The sequence below is a fragment of the Rhineura floridana genome, chromosome 15 (assembly GCF_030035675.1).
Source record: "Rhineura floridana isolate rRhiFlo1 chromosome 15, rRhiFlo1.hap2, whole genome shotgun sequence".
NCBI lineage: Eukaryota > Metazoa > Chordata > Lepidosauria > Squamata > Rhineuridae > Rhineura > Rhineura floridana.
In genome coordinates, this window is record NC_084494.1 from 19,329,820 (window position 1) to 19,353,165 (window position 23,346).

At 45.1% G+C, this 23,346-nt stretch overlaps 1 protein-coding gene across 9 annotated transcripts in view; it reads right to left on the bottom strand.

The window, feature by feature from the left end:
- The window catches only part of LOC133370229 (mitochondrial peptide methionine sulfoxide reductase-like), a 289,872-nt gene that overhangs the window by 254,249 nt on the left and 12,277 nt on the right, over nucleotides 1-23,346 (bottom strand). For all 9 annotated transcript variants that reach the window (XM_061596178.1, XM_061596181.1, XM_061596182.1 and 6 more), the window contains exons 2-4: nucleotides 17,752-17,820; nucleotides 15,504-15,623; nucleotides 4,964-5,068 (exon numbers count right to left, since the gene is read on the bottom strand). In XM_061596178.1, the coding sequence (XP_061452162.1) occupies nucleotides 4,964-5,068; nucleotides 15,504-15,623; nucleotides 17,752-17,820 (294 nt within the window). The remainder of the gene's footprint in view (nucleotides 1-4,963; nucleotides 5,069-15,503; nucleotides 15,624-17,751; nucleotides 17,821-23,346) is intronic.

A 23,346-nucleotide genomic window follows, 5' to 3' on the forward strand; every position in this document is an offset into this window, starting at 1 on the left:
AGGCTGCAGCATTTGGGTCTTCTTGGTTAAGAGAAAAGCTGACCAAGAGGGACATGATAATAATTATTTATTTATTTCGGTCGTTGACCAGCAGAAGAGGGACATGATAGAGATGTATGACATTATGCATGGGGTGGAGAAAGGAGATAGAGAGAAGCTTTTCTCCCTCTCTCATAGTACTAGAACTGAAGGACATCCAGCAAAGCTGAATGCTGGAAGATTCAGGACAGACAAAAGGAAGTACTTCTTCACATAGCACATAGTTACACTATGGAATTCTCTCCCACAAGAGGCACTGACGGCCACAACCTGGATGGCTTTTAAAGAGGATGAGGCAAATTCATGGAGGATAAGGCTATCAATGGCTACTGGCTGTATTGTACCTCCACTCTCAGTAGGGTTGCCAGGTTCTTGGCCTGAGACTGATCCTGTATCTTTAGGAGAAGAGAAAGTCAGCCAAGTGCAAGTGTTCTTGCAACTCTGTAATGGGAAAAACCACAAGGTGCAATTCTCCCTTCTCCCTGTACAACTTTTAAAGATACAGAAGGCCTTTTGGTTGCCAGGCCAGGCCTCCAAGAGGTCTTCTGTATCTTTAAAGCTTGTGCAGGGGCAAGGGAGAATTGCACCTTGTGGTTTTTCCCATTACAGAGTTGCAAGAACACCTGCACTTGGCTGACTTTCTCTTCTCCTAAAGATACAGGATCAGTCTCAGGCCATGGACCTGGCAACCCTAACTCTCAGAGACAGGAGGCTTCTAAATACTGGTTGCTGGGAACCCCAGGAGTGGAGAGTCGCTGTTGCATTCAGGTCCTTTTGTGGGCTTCCCAAAATGAGCATCTGGTTGGCCCCTGTAAGAAGAGGATGCTGGACTAGATGGACCACTGATTTGATACAGCAAGAGTCTTCTTATGTTCTTGGGCAACAACAGGATTTCCTGCACGTGCTGATAGTTCTGGACTAAGGAGTTATGGGTGCTCCAACACAGCTGTTTCCCTTGGGTGTACATATACACCAACAGGAGACTTCAGGTTGCAGTTTTCAAGGGCTGGTATCATCACTTTTGGGATCCTGCTGCATAAACCTGTCTGTGTAGCAATTTATCCAATGGGGACTAAGCACCTGGAACACATTATGTCACAATGGTTGCCAGTATATTTCCGGGCCTACCTCAAGGTGCTGGTTTTCACCTATTAAACCTCAACCTGGCTTAGGACCCCAAAACCTGAAGGAGAACTTCTATTTATATAAGTCTACTCAGGCCTTAAGGTTGTCCATGGAAGCCCTCCTCCAGGTGCCCCCTCCTATTGAGATCTGCAGGGTGGCAAGAATAGAGAAGGTCTGCTTGTGGAATGCTCTCCCTAAGGAGACTCACCTGTTACCCACTTTACAATGTTTTTGGCATCGCGTGAAGATCTTTCTTTTCTCCTAGACCTTTTAACAACTTTTTAGCAATTTTAACTGTGAACTTCTTTTTTAACCAGCCAGTGTTGTAACATTATTTATTGGGGCTGCTAATCTGATGGGGATTTGTAACTGTCTTCAAGGAAAGGATTTCATCAGCTGAATTATGAAAAGAGGTTATGATGTTCTTATAGATATATTTATATAATGTTATTACTTGTTTTAGTCATAAATTGCCTGGAGACGTTTGGAGACGTTTGGCATTCGTGACTCATAAATTTTATAAATAATCCTCCTCATGACCAAAGATTTATTTAGCGTCTTCTTAAAGGACAATTAGCAATTCTATGGATGCTTGAGGAATTCAGTTTTTACAAATCCCAATATGAACTGGCCTGATTTGTACTTTCCAAGCTAACGTGTAGATCAGAACGTAGCTGTTTTCAGAGTTCAGATGGGATATAAATGAAAGGGATGGAAGGGACAAAATAGGGACAGTGATTCAGCAGTGACTAGTACCAGAAAATAAATACTATTTCCAAAGGAGCATCCACTGTAGCTGCAAGAACAGTACCTTGTGGTATCTTAATGATTAACAAATGGAATAAGATCTTATGGGTCCATGATTGTATTCAGTTAATTCCTATGCAGAGTAAATCCACTGACATTAATGAACTAAGTTGGTGGTGTCCATAACTTCAGTGGGTCCACTCCAAGTAGGACTAGCACTGAATACCACTCCATGCATCAGATGCATGGCATATTATCCAAAATTGGCAGGTACACACGCACATGGGTGCAGAGAGAATAGAAAGGGAGATGATGCAAAGTTCAATTCCTGGTATATTCAGGTAGGGCTGGGAGAGACCCCTCTAGTGTAGTGTAGACAATACTAGATGGGCCAATGTATAAGGCAGCTTCAGTATAAGCCAGCTTCCTATGTTTCCTGGTAAATCAGCAGACCTGGAGGCAGTGCGGTCTTGCAGTTAGGTAGCAGACAGAGTTACAAGGGACCATTATGGAATGTGTGTGTGTGTATAGTAACCCCCTCCAAATTTGTAAGGTCTGGCAGTGGCTCTGTCCCAAGCTTAATTCCACCCCCCCAATAATATTCTGTGAGATTTGTTATTCTTTTGCTCATATTGCTTTAGTGCTTTAAAAAAAAGAAAAAAAAGATGTACAGTGCACTGACCTCCTTGGGGAGGAAGAGCGGGATATAAATGGCTTTAAATAAATAAATAAACCCACCGTCTACGCAGATGCACCCATCAAAGCACCGACTCGCAATTACGAGTCTGGAGGAGTGCCCTGCCAGTGACACAGAGAGAATGCTAATCTCCTCATTAAAATTACACTTCATTACAATTTTTTTTAAAAAAAGGCTCAGCCTTCCCAAAGCCTCCAACCCCTCCCCCTATCCCTTGCTGTCACTCAGCGTTGACGTGAGATGGGTTTCAAACAGATCTTCCCCCTCTACCGCCTAGTTATTAAAACACACACACACAAATTAAAAATCCCCATTGCCCTCTTCTTTGCAACTGATCCTCTTCCTCCTTTGACAGCCCCCCCCCATCCTCACAATTCCCCAGCCCATGTTCCGGAGGGGACATTGGAAGCCATTTAAGGGGGCAGCAACCGTAAAAGTGTGTGTGTGGGGGGGATTTGTGTATGTATGTGTGTGTGTCTGTCCCAGCCATCCCTTAGATGAGGGATTAGCAAAATCCCAGTGGGTTAAGAGCCACAAATATCCTTTGCATAAAATTGCAATGTGCTGTTCTATAGCTCTGCCTAAGGATTCACAGTCCAAGTCAAAGAGGCTGACATAGAGGTTCCAGGCAGTCCCCATCCAGACCCTGCTCAAACCCAGCCCTACTCAGCATCTGCAAGGCTGCTGCATCATATGTCTTTCTGCTATCAAGAGCCAAGAAAGCTAGGAACAGAGGAAGTTGCCATATGGTCAAGTCATTTATCCATCTAACTGGCTACTGTCTGAGTTGAGTGGCAGCTTCTCTGCAGAGTTTCAGGTAGGGATGCTTAGGGAAGCTGACTGCAATGAATTCTGATGCAAACCGACCTGTTCTGCTCCTCACAGACTAATGTGTGGATCAGAAAGCAATTATCCTTCAGATTTCCCAGTTCTCTGAACATTGCGACGAAGACTTGTAGGCAATGCTACCCTGCTCGGAGTAGATCATTGAAATTAACGGACATGGCTAACTTAAGTTCATTAATTTCAGTGGGTCTACTCTGAGTTGAACTTTGCTGGATAAAAACAGCTAAAAAAACCATACCAAAATACATTACAAATGTGGATCTTAAGATAAAACACATCTATAAATACATTAATATATATATTTAAATATGCATTTGGTGATAATGGGTTGCATCCAGCTAAACTTTACTGTGTAGAGACTCTGAATCCCAGCAGCCTCAGGTGGCATGGCCAATGGTCAGGAATGATGGGAGGTGTAGTCTAGCAACATCTGGAGAATTTAACCTGTCATTGCCTCTGGCTCCGCTTATCATTGTTGCTGGCTCTGCCTACTGCTGGTATCCCTGCTTTCTGCCCCACCAGTCTCAAGGGGCACCAGCCACCACTGTCAAGGATCACGGGCTCCCCACCTCTGGTCTGCACAAACAAGCCAAGAAGGAAAAATGAAGAAAGGAGGGGAGGAATGGAAAGGGGACACATATGTAGCACAGTATGAAAATATGTTACGTGGCAAAGCAAAACCCGCTCCTAGATTATGCTGCTTCTGCTTCACCGTGCTGCCACAGAGAGTAACCATTAACAATTGGGATTTGCACAGTGGCAGAGTACCCGATTTGCAAGCCAAAGGTCCCAGGATCAACCCCTGGTATCTCCAGGTAGGGACGGAAATCTGTCTGAAATCATGGAGCTGCTGCCGGTCACTGTAGACAATACTGAGGTAGATGGGCCAATGGTGTGACTCGGTATAAGGCAGCTTCCTATGTTCCTATGACAAACTTTCCCCAATCTGGCACCCTCCAGATGTTGTTGGACTCCAACTCCCACCAGCCCCAGCCAGCATGGACAATGATCAGGGATGATGGGACTTCATAGCTCAACAACATGTGGAGGGCATCAAGTTGGGGAAAGCTGCTCTAGTCTAATCAGAGCAGCTCTCTCATTCATTCCCTCTTCTCTGATGCTAGACATTACCTTACATTACAGACATTAAAGGCCTCCTCTCCCTCAGCTGTCATCTGGGGGTGGCCATTCAGCAGACCGCCTCAGGAAGTAGGGCTCATTCCATCAGCTCTGCTGGAAGACCAGCTCTGCCAGGCACCTCCTGTCCCTGAACTGTTCTAGAACAGCTGGTTATGGCCAGAGCTACTGTTTCAGAACTAGTGCCTGAGTTTTTTTCCCCCTCTTCCCTCCCTGCCCCTTTCCCCTTGTGTGTCATGTTTTTTAGATTGTAAGCCTGTGGGCAGGGACTGTCTTATGTGAATTGATTTTGCGTGATCCACTCTGAGAGCCTTGTTGGCTGAAGAGTGGGATGCAAATGCAACAATAAACAAACCAACCAACAAACAACACCTTGGGTTGGATCGTGGTTCTCCCAGAAAAACTTGAGAAGGTCCTCATAGCTTATGGTCTGTGGGTCAAACACAACTCTGACCACTTCAGCATGTCCTGTCATCCCTGGGAATGAAGAAAGGAGAGAGAAAAAATAGGTGGTCATTCATTAAGCCTGAAAGTTCCCTCACTCCCTTGGATTAGCGCAGGGGCTTGCTGTAGTGCTGTTCCAAGTAGGGCTTGCTGTCAGCACTGATAGGTGCTTCCAGCCAGGCTGCTTTGGGCATGGAGCAGCTGCACTAACTTAGGTCACATCCACACCATACTTTCAAAGCACATAGTGTGTCCCCCCAAAATAAAAAATCCTGAGAACTGCAGTTTATCCCTTGGAGAGCTACAATTCCCAGCACCCTTAACAAACTACAGTTCCCAGGATTCTTTGGGGGAAGCTATGTGCTTTAAATATATGATGCGGATGTGATGTGACCAGAGTTCCTGATCGGGAACTCTAGCCCATCGGCCAAATTAGCTGATCCCTTCCAAAAGCAGCTGACTGGCACTTACAGCAAGCCCACTGAGACGAGCTGCACTAAGGAGTCCCCAAACCATAGGTAAGCATGAACGAGCAAGCATGCAGGTGCACATTTGGAAAACAGCAACTGCTTTGCTCACCCAACAGCATATGGTGGGCACCGCTTCTGCTACCTCTGCATATAGGATTGCATTCATAGTATGCAACCTCAGTGGAGTAAGCCCCACTGGCGAGTTCTGAGCAAATATGCCCAGGATTGTGCTGGATGGCTGCGACCCTTAAGCACATTTTTCTAGATGCAAGTCCTGTTAATTTGAAACCAGTGTAACTTCTTGCATCTTGAAATCAACCTGGTCAGGATTGGGCTAACTGGACCCATCTGGTGGAAGGGCCATAGCTCGGAGGTAGAGCACAAAGTCTGTATGCAGAGACAGCCAGTGTGGTATAGCGGTTAGAGTGCCGGACTGGGATCTGAAAGACCAGGGTTCAAATTACTGTTTGACCATGGGTGACCTTGGGCCTGTCATTGTCTCTCAGCCTATCTACCTCACAGGGGTGTTGTTGTTATTGTTATTATTATTAGATTTATATCTTGCCCTTCCTTCTGGCAGGGGGTGGCAACAAGGGAGAGGGCCTTCTCAGTGGTGGCCCCCAAATTATGGAACGATTTTTCTGACGAGGTGCGCCTGGCGCCATCACTGTTATCTTTTCGGCGCCAGGTCAAGACTTCTCCCAGGCATTTTAGCATGTGCTTTAAAATTGTTTTAAATGTTTAAATTGTGTTTTAAATTGTTTTTAAAAGATGTGTTTTAAAATTGTATATTTGTTTTTAATGTTTTTAGGTACTGTAAACCGCCCAGAGAGCTTCGGCTATGGGGTGGTATATAAATACAATAAATAAATAAATAAATAAAATCAGGAAGGGGAGAACTGTGTGTATATGCCACCTTGAGCTACTTGGAGGAAGATGGGATATAAATGTAATCATTAAAAAAAAGAGGATAAGATTCTACATAAAACAGCTTCCTATGTTCCTTCAATCACAACTTGGAATTTTTGAACTCTTGGGGAAGGGCCGTAGCTCAGTGGTAGAGCACCTGCTTAGTGTATAGAAGACCCCCCCATTCAATCCCTGGCATCTCCAGGTAGGACTGGGAGAGGCTCCTGTCTGGAACTCTGAAGCATCATTGCCGGTCAGTGTGGACAATCCTGAGCTGGAAGGACCAGTGGTCTGACTCAGTATAAGGCAGCTTCCTATATTCCTATCTGTAAAATGGAACTCATAGCGTCATGCACCATGGGGTTCTTATGAAGGCAAATTTAGTCCCAGCGATACAGCACTGGTGCTGGGAATTGTAACTCTGCTACAGTTCCCAGGATTCTTTGGGGAATGCCATGTACTTTAAATGCATGTTGCGTACACAGCCACTGTTTTACGATCTGTACTATGTTTTCTATTTTATTTCTGTGCACCACTTGGATATTCTCCAACTCTAGAGCCATTTATAAATTCTTAAATAAATACTCGATCTACTAGTGATTTAAAACAAAAACAAATCCTGCATCCCCTTTAAACACTCCTGAGCAGATTTTGACCACACGGGTGGCTTAGATATGATATAACTGCAGCAAGCAACACTGCAAGAGTTAAATCAGAGTCTCCTTCCTTATTGGTAGTAGTTGAAGCATCTCCACTGTATTACGGTCTCCGATATAAAGTGGGAAGGGGGTGGAAGGGGGGGGAAGAGCCGCTCTTCCCATTATTACAACCCCACCCCCATCCAATGGAGCTGGAGATCTTTCTCACAGAGGCCATTTCCCTTGAGCGGCTTCTAGTTCACTTTGCTCAAGCAAACCTGCTGCCCCTTGCATGGTAATTAGGAGGAAAAGGAGGCGTGGGAGGACCAATGCGCAACGTGATGAGCGAACCAGCCAAGCAAGCCAGTAGCGCCTGCTGTGAGGTGCCCTATATACAGGTGGATGGGGAGGGGCAGATGGGGAACAACCACAGGGCTGCTTCACCCAGGACACATTCAGGAGAGGGTGGCACTGGAAGACAGGGAGAGCAGAGTGTTTTTTCCTGGTCCCCATCCTCCCCTGCTTTGGTGCTGCAAACCAGGCGAAGAGGACCAGGTCCGCAGACTGCACAGAGAGTTGCGCTGCTCACAGGGCAGCCATGCTACCAAAGCAATGCAAAGTGTGTTAGTGCATGCAATGAGGCACTTCCCCCCCCCCCCAAAAAAATAACTACCTGCCAGGCTCTCAAATGGACAAAAAAAAAATCAAGCTCCCCTGCGGCAGAGAGAGATTTGCGGCTGCAGCCTCAAAACAGGCCTGCTTCTCTAAGCCACAGTGTGCCGCTGCATATGGCTGTGCATCTCTTGCCCTCTGCTGCACCCAAGGAGGCACTGCACACCTACGTGGCAGAGGACCCACGCTGCTTAACAGAGCTTCTCCTTGAGACGCCTTGCAAAGCCAAAGGCAGGAACAGCATGGATCGGAGAGAGAGAGAGGTGTGGCATCACAGCAATCATCCAAAGCATGGCCATGGTTGAGACACCGCACGCCACATGGGCATGCTCTTCTGCTTTGCCACTAAACTATCCCTAAGCGAAGGCTGAATGAAAAAGTATTTCAGAACACCGTTAGGGGCAGGGCTTATCATTTTGCAGTGATAATAAAGAACCATGCCAATCCCAGGTTTTGGAGCAGGCTCTTACCCCAGTAAGCCAACATCCTTGCCACTGTCATCACTGCCCATTCACTGTCTGAAGTCCAATCTATCTAGGAGGAGAGGGTAGGACGAGCAGAGGCGGCCTACCTTGCCCTTGTAAATTGCTTGCATCGGGAAGGAAGTTGAACAAGGGTGAGGAACAGGGCTGAGGAGCTGGGCTTTGGCAGATGATGCCAACCCACCATGCCTGACTCGCTTAAGATGACAAGATCATTTGGTATGGGCACAGGATGTATTCCATAATAAGTTAGGTAGCAAAAAGCAAGGAGGAGGATGACGATGACTATGGGGCCCTGGGCAAAAACAGTAGGATCCCTCTTGGGGTGTGCTGCCCAAAGATTCCAGCTCCTGGCACTGGCTCCTGACTGTATTTATGGGTGAGAGATATATCACTTCTTTATCCTTTAAGGCTGATTAGAAAGCACTACAGGCAATTGATCCTCCTTCCCCATTCATCCCCCATAATATGGAAAATGAACCATTTTTTTGTACTCTACAGCAACCTTTCCCAGCCTTTCGGTCCCCAGATGTTGCTGGACTACAACTCCCATCATTCCTGATATTGAGCCATGCTGGTTGGGGCTAATAGGAGTTGTAGACCAACAACATCTGGAGACCCAAAGGTGAGGAAAGGCTGGTTTACAGCATCTAGTTCAGGAATAACAATCCTGCACTTCCAAAGTGTTGGTGAACACCCAACTCCCATCAGCCTCAGCCAGCATAGCTAATGGTCATGCATGATGGGAGCTGTAGTCCAGCAACATCAGGAAGATCACAGGTTCCCCATTCCTGACCTAGCCAAAAAGCTACAACCTGAGATGTGCATCCTGGGCTGGGGGATTTTAATCACTGCCCCAGAATTACTAAGATCAGGTCTTGTCCTCCCCTCCATAAATGCCAGAGGATTCCCCAGCCTCCTTTCATCACAGCTGGCCTTAAAACGTGAAGACAGCTCCTAGGGAGCAGGCACAGACTCCTCACTTCAGACTTAAATTGGGAAAAAACAAGAGTCTCTCTCTCCTAGGTGGTGTATCTCAGTCCCAGCTAGGGAAGGGTTAAGCTCAGAGATGGGTTATAATTAGATGCATCTGCTGCAGTTTCAGCCCAGTGCAATATGCATGTACAGAGAGGAAAGTCTGTTTGCCTTCTGTTATCTGCAGCCAAGCAACCGGCGGGAGGGGAAGGAAGAGTCTATCGGGAATGGTGTGCAGCAAACCAGGCAAAAGGGCTGCTGCCCTAAATAGCCAAGCATGGAAATTTGGGTCTGCTAAAATAAGAGAAGTGGCCCATCTAGTCCAGCATCATGTCCTCACTGTGTCCAACCAGATGCCTATGGGAAGCCCACAGGCAGGACTCAGCACAAGAGCACTTTCTCCTCCTGTGGTTTCTAGCAACTGGGATTCAGAATCACGCTCCCTCTGACAGTGGAGGTAGAACACAGCCATCGTGGCTAGTAGCCACTGAGTAAGCTAGTAGCCTTATTCTCCATGAATTTTGTCTAATTGTCTTTTAAAGCCATGCAAACTGATGCCCATCGTTGCCTCTTCTAGGAGTGAATTCCATAGTTTTAACCATGACAGGGAAGCATGGCCACATATATGAAAGATTCCAATTATATTTGTAGGGAGTGGAGCAAATGCATTAAGTGCTGCTCACAGAGAGGATGACCAGATGCACCAGGATTGAGGAACCTGCAGCTTCTCCACAATCCCATTAGCTCCAGCCAGCGTGCCCAATGTTAAGGGATGATGGGAGTTAACAACATCTTGAAGATCAACGGTTCCCCCACAATAAGATACATGCACCCCATTCCCAGGCTGTGTCTGTATGTGTTCAAGCCTGTTGATAAATCTATTTGCATTATTATTAATCTAATGGCCATGCAGGGCACTGCCAGCCCTGCCAGCAGCCAGACATTTTTTGTGACAAGGGACCTAAGGAACCTGGGGCAAAGAAATATGTCGTTAGACTATAACTCCCATCATCCCTCATCATTGGCCATGTGTGCTGGGGCTGATGGGGAGCAGGAGTCAAACTATCTGGGTTCCCTATCACTAGCCTAAGGGGATAGGGAATCACTGCAGAACTGCACTCTGGTGTTAATATAATTAAATGTACTAACATTTAAAATAAGGACATAGCGCTTAGCTACAGGAACATAGACAGCTGCCTTATACTGAGTCAGGGCATCATTGCATTTAGCTCAGCGTTGCCTACAGTGATAGACAAAAGCATACTGACAAGGAGATGTCCAAGACGCTGAACCTATTTTGGGAATAGGTTTCTGCACCTTGGACAGTTCCTCAAGAGTTTGGACTAAAACCCAGAGTGGATTCCACTGCCCCACTGACATGGAGCCACCAGCTGCCACTGGATGAATGTAAACAGCTTCCGACATCCTTTGTTTTGCCATGTCCACCACTGGACATTTGGCCTCTTGAAAATTACTTATGAGGGATTGCGGCCCTTGGGCTGAAAAAGATTCCCCACTCTTGTGGTACAGGATTCTCCCACCCCATTCTGAGTAATGGGCCAAACAGCCTTAAATGAAGTTGTCGTTGTCGATTATGACTTATGGCAACTCTATGAATCAGTGACCTCCAAGAGCATCTGTTGTGAACTGCTGTAGGGTTTTCGTGGTAAGAGGTATTCAGAGGTGGTTTACCATAGCCTTCCTCTGAGTTTGGATGCATCTTAGTCTGGTGTCTCAGCTTTGACCATTCCGCCATGGGTGCCCCTGCTAGGAGTCTAGCCTCTTGGTCTAGACTCCTGACGGCTTTGCTCTCAGCTTCTTCAACACTCTCAAACCCCCTCACCACGTTAAGGTGTGCATCCTATTTGCTTAATTCCCCAACGTGCAAATATTCATTAAACGGCCTCTCAGACAGCCGTCTGGGGAGTTAACAGAGCAATGCTTACTGGCAAATCCAGAAATTACTTTTTCAAGCATTTTGAAACACATGCCAACATATAGAATGAGAAAAGTAGATGGATCACTCCTCCACCAACTTTTTGTAGAAGGTTTCTTGTTTTTCTTCCTAGCCTGCTAAAGAGGCTAGTAGCCAATGTTACCACACTAACTGTCTCTCTGTGGCTAGCATGAAAATACAGGCTATTAGTCTCTTAGCAAGCTAGTAAAATATTGGGGAGACTAGTAACTTTTGATGGCTTATTTATAAGGCTGTAATAATCCCTTCTTCTGCCCACAATGAGAGGTTTTGGGATGATTTTTGAGGGAAGAGTAATCACCATGAGATAATTATTTCCCCTCAGTTTCTTCATGGCAAAACAATCTCACAAAAGACCGTTAGCGTTGATAAAACCTAACAGTTTCTTTTTGAGCATTTTCCTCCTAAATCTGAGTTGTGGTTTGGTACTGGTTTAACCACACAGGCATGTTTACGCACAGCTATTTGATCAGACGGACATTATAGGGGAAACTTGCCTCTTGTGAACTGTGTGGTTACCCCATGTATGGCGGTTTCATGAGGGCAAGGCCTGTTTGCCAGGGACCATTGAAAGTGATCCAGGAAATCCATATTCTCCAGCGGTATTGAATATAAAATGGTTGCCAGCCAGACAGCAGTAGTACAAATAGAGCTATATGCAACCCCCCAGAAGAATATATCATTGATTTACATGAAAATGCTACCAGCCAGACATTGACTCCTTCCAGAGAGAGGAGGAAGAGTGTGTGTGTGTGTGTGTGATATATATATCCTTAAGAACCACCTGAACCCTTAAATCCCAGCTTAGTCCCTGAGATCATCTGGAGGCACACTCTTCGTTGTCCTCTCGTGTCACAGAGGTCCAACTGGCCTCAACTAGAAGTTGGGCATTTAATGTCACCAGTCCCATGCTGTAGAATGCTCTTCCAGCAGAGAATCAGCAGGCATCCTTATTTTAGATTTTCAGGCATCTCTTTGAAGACTTTAAAATAAAATTTAAAAAAGCTGACAGGCCTTTGCAGCTCTTTAAATTAGCCAGTCACTTGAGCGAGTACTTGCATTGTTTTCAAGGGTGTTTTTTAATTGTTGTACACTACCCTGATATTATGAGATGGTGGCACAGAAATACCTTCCCATAAATCATCAAATAAATAAATAAATAAAATCCTCTCCTTCCCCAGCTGCATCATGTTAATACCCAGAATGCAGACAACAGACGTGGATAATATTTCTCGCAGACAGATAATCCCCTACACCCGCACTCAAAATGTTTTCACAAATAAGCCACACAAACATCTGTTCTGATTTCTGACAGATACAGGTTGCGGATGGGGGAGGGGATTAACTTTGACAAGAAATGCATTAGCATGCTGAAGGTGAATAATGGGGACAGCCATGTCCTACACTCATGTTAATAAAAAGGCAGCCCTGCCTCCCATTCACAACGGACTCCCAACTGCTCCTGATTCTAATGGGGAGGCTCCAACTGACGCCCAGTGAGGCCAAGGGGCCTCTCCTTGTACTGAGCCAAACACATGGGTTGGCACTGATGTTTTGGAAGAGGGACACCTCACTGCTTTCTCCTTTCAGCGGGGCTAGTTAACATGGTGTCCTCTAGACATTGCTAGCCTTCTAGCCCAGCGGGGCCAATGGGCAGGGGCGATGGGAGTTGTAGTACAGCATCCAGAAGACATCACACTCACTACTCTTGCTTTAAAGCAGGGATGGGGGAACCTGAAGCTCTCCAGATGTTATTGATTACAACTTCCATCATCCCTGACCCTTGGCCATGCCAGTTGGGGGTGATGGCACTTGGGAGTCCAACAACATAACGGAGGGCACCACACTGGCTATCCCGCTTTAGAGCATCAGTGAGGAAGCCTGTGGGCTTCTAGATGTTAGTGGATTACAACTCCTATCATCCCAGACCCTTGGCCATGCTAGCTGGGGCTGATAGGAGCTGGAGTCCACCAGTGTCTGGAGGACCACAGGGTCCCCACCTCTACATTAGAGTCTTGGATGTGGTTGTGTTCTCAACTGCAGGGTTTCTTTTGGAGGTAGGGAAAGTGATACCATCTGAAAACGCTTCCTCATATAAATAATTTTCTACAATTACAATAAACCAGCACTTCAGGAAGAAAGATTCTGGCTTAGTTTTCCCCCTGCTGTGCCTGTTCAGGACTTTCAGGGAGTTTTCTCCATATGACCTCTCCCTTCCCCACTAATTTGTGGTATGTCTGTAGGTTGTTGTGTTTTTTAATCTGCAGTGAGGCGGGGGAAAACCTTTTTCAACTTTTGGAAAGCTGATGTGTAACACCAACACCACTCCTGGCACCCTTTTCATATAATTTTCTGTGCGCGCACATGATTTCTGTCTTGAAATAAGAATCTGGCCCTCGGACAGGAAAAGGTTCCCTGCCCCTGCATTCAAAATGGGGTGGCTAGTAGTTGTATGCTATACTAGATTTTGCACTAAAAAAGTGGGGCTAGTTGTGGGGGTTTTATGTGGATTTATTATCTGCAGTCTTTTATTGAGTTTCAGCTGCGCATTGGATCTTCGTTGTGTAGTTACTGATGCGGCTTTGTTGCAACTTTTCTGTTGTAAGACACCTGGGGAGGATCTAGGACTTGAAAAAGCAGCTTAGAAGTCACTTTAATGAAATCAATTTTAAAAATTAAGTGGTGGTGCTAATGGCAGCTTTCTTCATGGTGAGAACAGCAGGGGGGGTTACTGGGGGAAAGGCCTGTTTTTCATTTGGACTGTGGTGCAGTGGGAAAGAGTTAAATCCATCCTTCCCATGTTCCCTGGTCTCAATCCTGATTGAGATCCTCACCACCACCTGCTCTGTAAACACCACACACACAAAACACCCAGATATATGAAGTGCAAATAACACATTTCATGTTATCTATCATCTAGGTTGGCCCTAAATGTTAAATGACAAATGCTGATCCCCATCCCTAATTCTACTGGCAATCTAAACCATGCAAGCAATTTTATGGCCCCATCCATCGGCAGTCCTGGTCTCATCTACTGGGGATCCCATGAGAAAAGTGCTTTCAGTAGACCCACCTCCTTCCTTCTCTGTTGCCACTGCTTATTGGCTTCTCCTTTTCTCTGGGGACACAATGGCTTTCTCCCAGAGGGAGGGAACAAGGCATATGGTGGCCACCATTACCCCCTTGATGCTTGCTCACCCTCAAGAGGGCAGGTGAACAAGCAGCAATAGCAAGGAGGACTGAGTAGCTCCTGCTGGAAGGGTGGGATATAAATCAAATAACAAATAAATAAAAATAAATAAACATAGCCCTCCTAATGTGGCATGGGCCTTGGCATGTGCCCAACAATGCTGACCTCTGGCTCTGGCCCTTTCTGTCAGCCACAGGTCTAAGGGCTGCTGGGCTGTTATTGTGCATGTATGTATGAGATCAGTTTTGGTGTTTGCAATCTGTTGTAAACTGCCTTAAGCCTCTAGATAAGGGTGGGGAACCTGTGGCCCTCCAGATGTTGCTGAAGTGCAACTCCCATCAAGCATGGCCAATGGCCAGGGATGATGGGAGTTGTAGTTCAGCAACATCTGGAAGTACAAAAGTTCCTCACATCTTCTCTAGATGGAAGATATAAATCCTCCTATTTAAATAAATACAGTAATACCTCAGTTAAGAAATCCTCCAGGAATGAAACTCCTTTTAAGGAAAGCTTTTGCTTCCTATGGATAAACTTTCAAGCCTGTGTCTTTGCTTTAAGGTGAAACTGACCAGCCTGTGTCTGCTTTGCTATCAATAAACTGACAACCCTGTGCCTTTGCTTTGCTAGGGTGAAACTGACAAGACTGTAGGTTTGCTTTGCATTAAAGAGATCTCTTGCTTTCTCCCAGGGCTGGGGAGGGAAGGATCCAGTACGATTCAGAGGAGGAAGAGGTGTGGGTGTTGGGTAGGCACCCTTTAAAGCCTCAGTTACAGCTGCCCCTACCATCTATCAGCGGGTGTAGGAAACTATCCCTATTCTTTCCATGTTATTCCTACCTCTGGTACCAAAGTTTCAGTTAAAGAAGGAATGGCCAGGAACGCATCTACTCTGATAAACTGAGGTATTACTGTAAAAAGTTTGGGTAAAACAAGTTAAAAATGGGCCTCCACCTTTGAGCCCCTCTTGAGTATCAAAGACAGAAGTAAATAAGTAAGTTAGTACTAGAGGGGGGGACAACAGAAAGAGGTGAAGCCTTCCAAATACTGGGACCCAGAGGCGTGCAAAAAACCTCTCATGGTGGGATGCTACCTCACAGGTTACCTGGAGAAGGCAATTGTAATCAGAAGCCTTCCCAAGGAGGAAGAGAAATCACTCACCACTGCGGACTTCTTTGTAGGTAGGATTGGGGGTAAAGCCTCCTGAGAAGCCCACCTGGGTGGAGAAGACACCTGGCAGCTTCCAGAACATTCTCTCGGCCCCCCAGAAACATCCCATACCTGGGTAGAAGGAAAGAGATAAGCCTACCGTCAGAAATAGGCTATAGAGAGTATTCTTGAGTTCTGAATTGGTTTGGCAGTTGTAACACTGCTATGATGGGCAATTAGAGGTCTGTGCTGACCGTCTCCCCAACCCCCTTGGGTTCACTGAACATAGAAAGGGGAGAGAGGGACCGTGTCTGTTGGCTCTACCCAGAGAGCAAATTTGGTCTAAGAGCTGATTAGGGCTTCTATGCATATAGAGCCCCTTTCACACTAGCGCTCATGGAGGTAGGGCACAGGTAGGGGCCAGTGGGCACACTCGCTCCATGCATTCAGTGAACACGTGGGGAGAATGTGTGCAAAAACCCTTAGCTTAGCTGTCTGCGGTCACATCCAAGCCATACATCTAAAGCACTCTCACACCACTTTAAAAGTCATGGCTTCCCCACACTCTCTCAAACAATCATGGCAACTATAGTTTGTTAAGGGTGCTGGAATTGTAGCTCTGTGTGGGGGGGTAATCTACAAGTTCCCAGCATGGAGGAAATGCCTTAGCTCAGTGGCAGAGCATCCACTTTGCATGCAGAATGTCCCAGGTTCAACCCCTAACATCTCCAGGTAGGACTGGGAAACTCCCCAGTCTGAATCCCTGGAGAACTGCTGCCAGTCAGTGTAGACAATACTGAGTTAGGTGGGCCAATGGTCTGACCCAGCATAAGGCAGCTGCTGATGTTCCTATGCTCCCTTAACAAACTATAGTTCCCAGAATTCTATGGGGACAACCATGACTGTAAAAGTGGTATAAATGTGCTTGAAATGGATGGTGTGGATGTGACCATTGTTTTCCAACCACCAATTTCCTCAAAGAACCCAGGTTAGGATAGAACAGTATTTCCAATATTGACACTTTACAATATTGTAAGTATTTACAATATTGTATGTACAACTGTAAAGTATTTACAGTTCACACTGACCCTGCCAGTGAGATCTCCCCATGAAGCAAGATTCACGACTGGGCTGGACTCTTAAGGAAGAAGCTAGTCATGTTGCTCTAGCACTGGTTTGCAATTGATAGATGCTTCACATCAGGGGTAGGGGACTTGGACCCGAAGGGCCACATACAGACCTCCAACTAGTGGGGTGCTAAGGAAGGGGGGAAACAGGGGGAAAGGGGTTGGCAGGCAAAAAAGAGACAGACAAGGGATTCCTCACCTACCACTTGGGAACAGCCATAGCACAGCAGAAGAGCATCTGCTCTGCATGCAGAAGGTCCCTGGTTCAATCCCTGGTGTCTCCAGGTAAGGCTACGAAAGACTCCCTGCCTGAAACCCTGGACAGTTGCTGCCAGTCAATGTAGACGATACTGAGCTAGATTGGACCAGTGGTCTGACTCCATGTAAGGCAGTTTGCTATTTTCTTACGGTACATGGTCCCTAGTGGATTACCCCAACGGGAGGCAGGGAGAAGAGAGATTCCCCACTCTTGCTTTATATAGTCCCGCAGAGAGACGTTTTTCCTGGAGGAGGCCTGCTTGGGGCTCTGCATTTTATTACTCTGGTGGGATTTGAATACTTCCCACAGCCCCTGGGCTTGGCACAGTGGTGGTGGAGGGTCCTCTTGGGTTACTGAAGAGTCATTTGAGTCAATGGAGGAGTGGGCAGAGGGACCTCTTCTAGAACCAGGAATGCAGGCTTCACTCTTTTCAGCGCCTGCTCTACAGAAGCCTCTTTTGGGGTTGCCATTCTCTCTGCTGGGCTCATTATTTTGGAAACTGCCTCCTGGGGAGGTTCAGGGACCCAACCATCTCACTGTGTGTGGGGGGGCAGCATACTAGACCGTCACAATACTTATAAAATAACATTGTTTAAAAAAGAAAGAAGAGAGGCCTATCTATCATCCCTCTTACACAACAGAGGAAATCTATCTAGAGTTATTTCCTGTCCATCACAGAATAGTAGAGTTAGAAGGGGCCTATAGACCATCGAGTCTAACCCCCTTCCCAGTGCAGGAATCCAAGTTAAAGCGGGCCAAATGATTTAAAAAAAAGAAGCTTTCTTTTCTTGGGGGAGATTAGAGGACAGTCAGTACTGAAACTTGGGGGGAACTGTACTCAAACCTGGCCACGAAGCAAGAACAAATCACGTACCAAATATTGCCATCTGCATTCCTTCCGGAAACGGTGGATACATCGGGTTTTTGTTGACGGCATGGCTGGCTGAAAAAAAAAGAGAGAGACGTGAAAATCCCCTTGCAAAGTCTTTGCGAGTCCAAACATCGTAATTCCTAACTAGCCACTTTAGCATAAGAAGAGTCCTGCTGGATCAGGCCAATGGCCCATCTAGCCCAGCATCCTGTTTTCACAGTGGCCAAACGGATGCCAATGGGAAGCTTGAAAGCAGGACTTGCCATGCAACAGCACTCGCCCCAATTGTGATTCCCAGCAGAGGTAGAACATAGCCATCATAGCTAGCAACCATTGATAGCCTTCCCTTCCGCAGACATGTTTAAAAATGTATTTCATTGAACTGAACACATATGACATAAATTTCAATTTTGTAATTTTTAAAATTAGCGCTAGGTACCTAATATACCACATACAATTAAGAACCAGATCCCAGGAACAGCTGGATTTTACATTTTCAAAAATGGGGGGGGGGAACCATTATATGTTGCTTTCTCCCCACAGTCCTGGAGGTAGCTTATGTAGGAACAGAGGAAGCTGCCTTTCACCGAGTCTGACCATTGGCCCATCTAGGTCAGCACTGTCCACATTGACTGGCAGAGGCTTTCCAGGGTTTCAGACAGGAAGCGTCTCCCAGACCTATTTGGAGATGCTGAGGGTTGAATTTAGGGCCTTCTGCATGCAAAGCAGATGCTCTACCACTGAGCTATTGCTCTTTCCACTTGACCTATGACTCTTCCTCCTTGAAGCCTATATAGCTCCTTGCTGAGTCTAATCTAATTAACAGCACAATCTTAGCATACTTCCAGACAACCTGTTTATTGAGAATTCATCCTGATTTGTTTGCAGGGAGACTGGATGATGTTGGCTATTTATTGAACATTTGTTCAGATTTGTCTGCAGGGCAGTTAGACGACACTGTGCCAAAGTAAATGTTATCCCACACTTTCCAGTGCATTTCCCCATCTCTTATAGCAAAAAGTCTGATCTTTGGAGGGAAGCGGGTTTGTAGCACAAGGCCTCCCAATAAACTATGATTAATAATAAACTGAATTTCCTGGAATATGATTGAATCCCACCCCAAGATAGTGACAGTCAGGAAAGGACTCCTGGACGTGACTCCTCAAAAATCCCACATAAGTCAATGAGACTTGGGAAAGGAAGGAGCACACAACATCTAGTTTTATTATTACATTTATACCCCGCCTTCCTTTTCATGCTAGAAACCCAAGGCGGCTTATGTATCGTTCCCAGGCGGTCTCCCATCCAGGCACCGACCTGACCTGACCCTGGAGCTGGCCTCATGTGCCTTCAGACCATAGCCTGGGACCATAGTTCTCATCCATACGCATCCATGTTCTACTCATGAGCAAGTTCTACTCATACCAACTGGACTCACTCCAAAGTAGGGATGTGGGTGAAATTCGATTCAGATTTCATTTAAAAGTGAACTTACCAAATTCATACTTTATGAAACAATACACAAACCGAAACACAGCCATCCTTCAAAATTCAGACTTAGATAAATTTTGCGGTGCAGTTCTCCAGTCAGGTAATGTGTGCAAAAATGCATAAGCTAGGGTAAAGTGTGCCTAGAAATGCATATATCAGTAAGACTAACATACAAAAATGCATTGTATTAGGCAACATTGCTTTACAAACATGTGTACAGTAGGAGAGGTTCACACAAAAATGCTGACAAACTTTCATGAGGACTTTTATTTTGAAAAAAATTGCAAACTGATGTGGAAATGTGGAGAACTGAACTTAAGATTGGAAAAATAAGAGACTAAGAGAAATTGACATATTGAAAATATGTTTATTATATATATATATATGTTTATTGATCCAAGTTTTACAACAAACACGATAAAACCAATTATTCCATTGTCTGTTAATCTCCAAGCATTTAGTCAACGATACTTAAAAAAACTGGCAACATTTAAAATGACATAAGGACTATTACCATTTAAACATACTTTCAAAAGAACTGCATCAGATCTACCAGGAAAACATTCCAAAATGGGGTGCAGCAACCTGTCGCTCGCACCCTTGTAAAAATGACAGTGCAAAAGCATGTGTGCTATAATCTCAACAGCACCTGAGTTACATGGACAGAATCTCTGGTCACAGAGTATGCCTTGGAAGAGTCCTTCCATCATTGTAGAGGGCATGGCATTAACCCTAACCAGAAAAATGCTCTCCTGTACTTTGGCACAGATAATTTTCTATAAACTAAAAAGCTTCAAATGCTGCAACCTTTCCTAATAGGGAGGCAGCCCAATCCCCTTAATCATTCAGGTTGCCCTTGGCTGAACTTTTCACGCTGTACAATATCCTTTTAGAGGTGAAATCTCTGTTTGGATGCACCCATAGAATGCAGACTCCAAAGCAGAGCCTGTCGACTGCCTCATGCCCTGTTCCTTATATGCTTCTGCCTTCCAACACCTGATGGACCTTGTCCCTCTTCCTCCATTATTATTCTACCCTCTATCTGGCATGAAGTCTGTATTTTGCACGCATACAAATGCAAATTAAGTGCAATTTGCATAATGGATTTGAACTGCATAACTCTTTTTCAAAAAAAGTAACAATTCTAGTATAGCACTTTAACCTTCAAACCAGGCTGCTAGGCGCATGTAACCTCCACCACTTTGCAAATGACAAGAGGAATGCACTTGTGTTCTTGCTCTCACCCAGAAGCAAATGTTCAACACCCCTCCACCAAACACAGACATCCACACACACACTTGCTGAAGATTCTCCTCTACCAGCTGCACACAATATTCACTCATTTGTTTAAAAAACATTTATATGCTGCCTTTCCTAATAAAAAATCATCCAAGCCAGTTTACATATTAAAAGAATGCATCGGCTGAATAAATGAAATAACACCTCAGCTCACTTCCAAAACTCCCAAAGAACAATTCTAGTAACAAATCCTATAAACCATAGTTCATAAAAATTCAGAAGTAAAAGATTTATCCCACAATATTCTCTGACTTGCAGTGTCCTATGAAGCAAGAGTGTCAGCAAACTGTCCTTCAGGTTTATTTTTACATAATAGAATGCTATTATATTATGCTGTTTTAACATTTTTGTTATGTGTACAATGTGCATGGCCCGATCGGCCAAAGAGCAATAAATTGATTGACTGATGGACTGAATAATAAATAGAGTGGTTGTGAGTATACTGGGGTATGGAAGGGGGTGCACAAAATCTGGAATAAACAAATGAAAAATTGAACTGAATGGGGATCATCTGCTTCGATTTTTCATTCATTCCGGAATGAATGCATTGAGGAATGAAAGGATACACTTTTCATTACTCCTGTTCATGCCATTTCAAGGTGGGGAAGCTTATCTGCCCCAGTAGCAGGGGAAGCCTTCTCATTAGCTGCATCGTTCCAGGCATTTGTAGGTGAATAAACTGTCTCCTTCACCCCTGGCCCAACAAAAGAATGGCATCTGCCAAAGTTTCCCTCCACAATGCCATAGCGCAATGCAGCATCCCAGGGCATTCTGGGTAAATAGCAAGACGTTGCAAGGAGCAGCCACCTAGATCAGCTCTGCTGCTGCCACCGCCACAGGTTAAAAAAAATGGTACAGGAAAGAAATGAGCAAAACAAATGCGAGCAATGAAATGTTTGCTATGTACGAATCATTAAATGAATAAAACCTTTTAATGACAAAAAATAAACTGAGTACCAAAACAGGGGCAAGGTGGAGTCACACACATACTTGCAAAAAACTGGTGCCCTCTCATTGTGTGTTTAGATAGCTAAGAAAGTTTCTTTCATTGAAGTATTTATAATCTGCACTTTCATAAAAGTATATCAAGGCAGTATACAACATACAAAAGTATAATAAAATCAGCAAAATGTTTAATTTTTAACATGTTTTTTAAAAGTTTTTTTTTTTAGTGTTTGATCACTTGTTGTTTGCCGCTTTGGGCTTCCTTTGGGAGGAAGTGTGGGATGTAAATTTATGAACAAAGAAACAAACAAATAAATAAAATCATTAAAAACATAAATAAATACTGGTTGGTTAAAAAGAGAAATTCATATATTGCGAAGGGCTGTCTAAACTATAGTTTTCAGAAGATGTCTAAGACAGGGACAATTCCTACTCAACCTCCACTGGCAGGGAGTTCCACAAGGCAAGGCCTGCCACAACTCAGGGCTGGGTCCCTAGTGGAGAGGCTAATTGAAACTCTGGGGCATCAGGAACCACCAAAAGTGCTCCGTCAAAATATCTCAGATTCAGTTTAGCCACATCCTGGTCTGGTTATACAATTTAAAAACAAAGGGGGTATTTTCATGCCCTTATGGCACAAGATGCATTATGGGACTGTTACGTTTTCATAACACATCACCACTTCAAAAGGAAACTCACCAGCTGCAATGTGTGAAATGGCCAGCTATGCAACACAGGATGCCTTTGAGCCGGGATGGGGAACCTGTGGCCCTCCAAATGTTATTGGATCCCACCTCCCATCATCTCTGGCAATTGGCCATGTTGTCTGGAGCTGATGGGAGTTGCAGTCCAACAACGCCTATAAGGCTGGCTCTCCACCAGTGCCTTAGTGTGAAAGCACATGTAGATACATATATGAGCATTACGTTGATGCATGTGTCCCCTTCCTTAACCCTTTCATTCCCAGATACCCAGTCAAGGAGATTGAAACCTGAAAAAATGGTCTCTCCAGTGTCTGCATATTTATTGTGAAGAAGAAGAAAATTTAAGGGCATATCCAAAAGACAAACTAGGGACAGTGATTTTCCAGAAACAAGACAGGCACTAAGAAATCAGGGTTGTCCCAGGAAAATAAGAACCATCCAAATAGAGACCCTGCCTGATTTCCTCAAATCCCCCACTTGTTGAAGAGAGATTTCAAAGCATCCAAGCCCCTTCGTATCCAAAGATATCACATGCATGCAAACTGGCAGCTATATAAAAATCAGCTCCAACATGCACTGTTGCTAGCTGTAAAAAAAGAGCGGAGGTCATGACTGTGGCTCTCATCTCTTTCTAACCTCCTTAATGCAAATCTGCATCAGGAGCATTCCAGCCTACCTAAGCTGCCCTCTGTCGGAGAGCTAATTCCTAGCTTTCTCTCTGCCCTCCTGGACCACGCCCAACTGATGTGGTTTGCAATGCATTGGCAATCCAAAGCCTGCAAAGATGGAGCCATATCTTTGGCTCTGCCTCGACTCTCCCTAAGCCTCAGAGGGCACAAGCCAAAAGGGGATGGTGGAAAATGAGGGTCTGCAGGGTGGAGATTTGCCCAGTACAAGGGCCATGGTAGTGAATTCAAGAGCCTGACAGAGTGTGTACATATCATCAGATTCAAAACTCTGGAGAATGATGGAAGGGAACAGCGGTCAAGACATAACAAAGCAGGCTTGGGAAGGACTGCAGCTCAGTGGTAGAGCATATGCTTTGCATGAGGAAGATCTCAAGTTCAATCTGTGTCATTTCTAGATAGGGCTGGGAAAGAACTCCCTATCTGAAACTCTGGAGAGTCACACTGACAGTCAGCGTAGACAATAGGAAGCT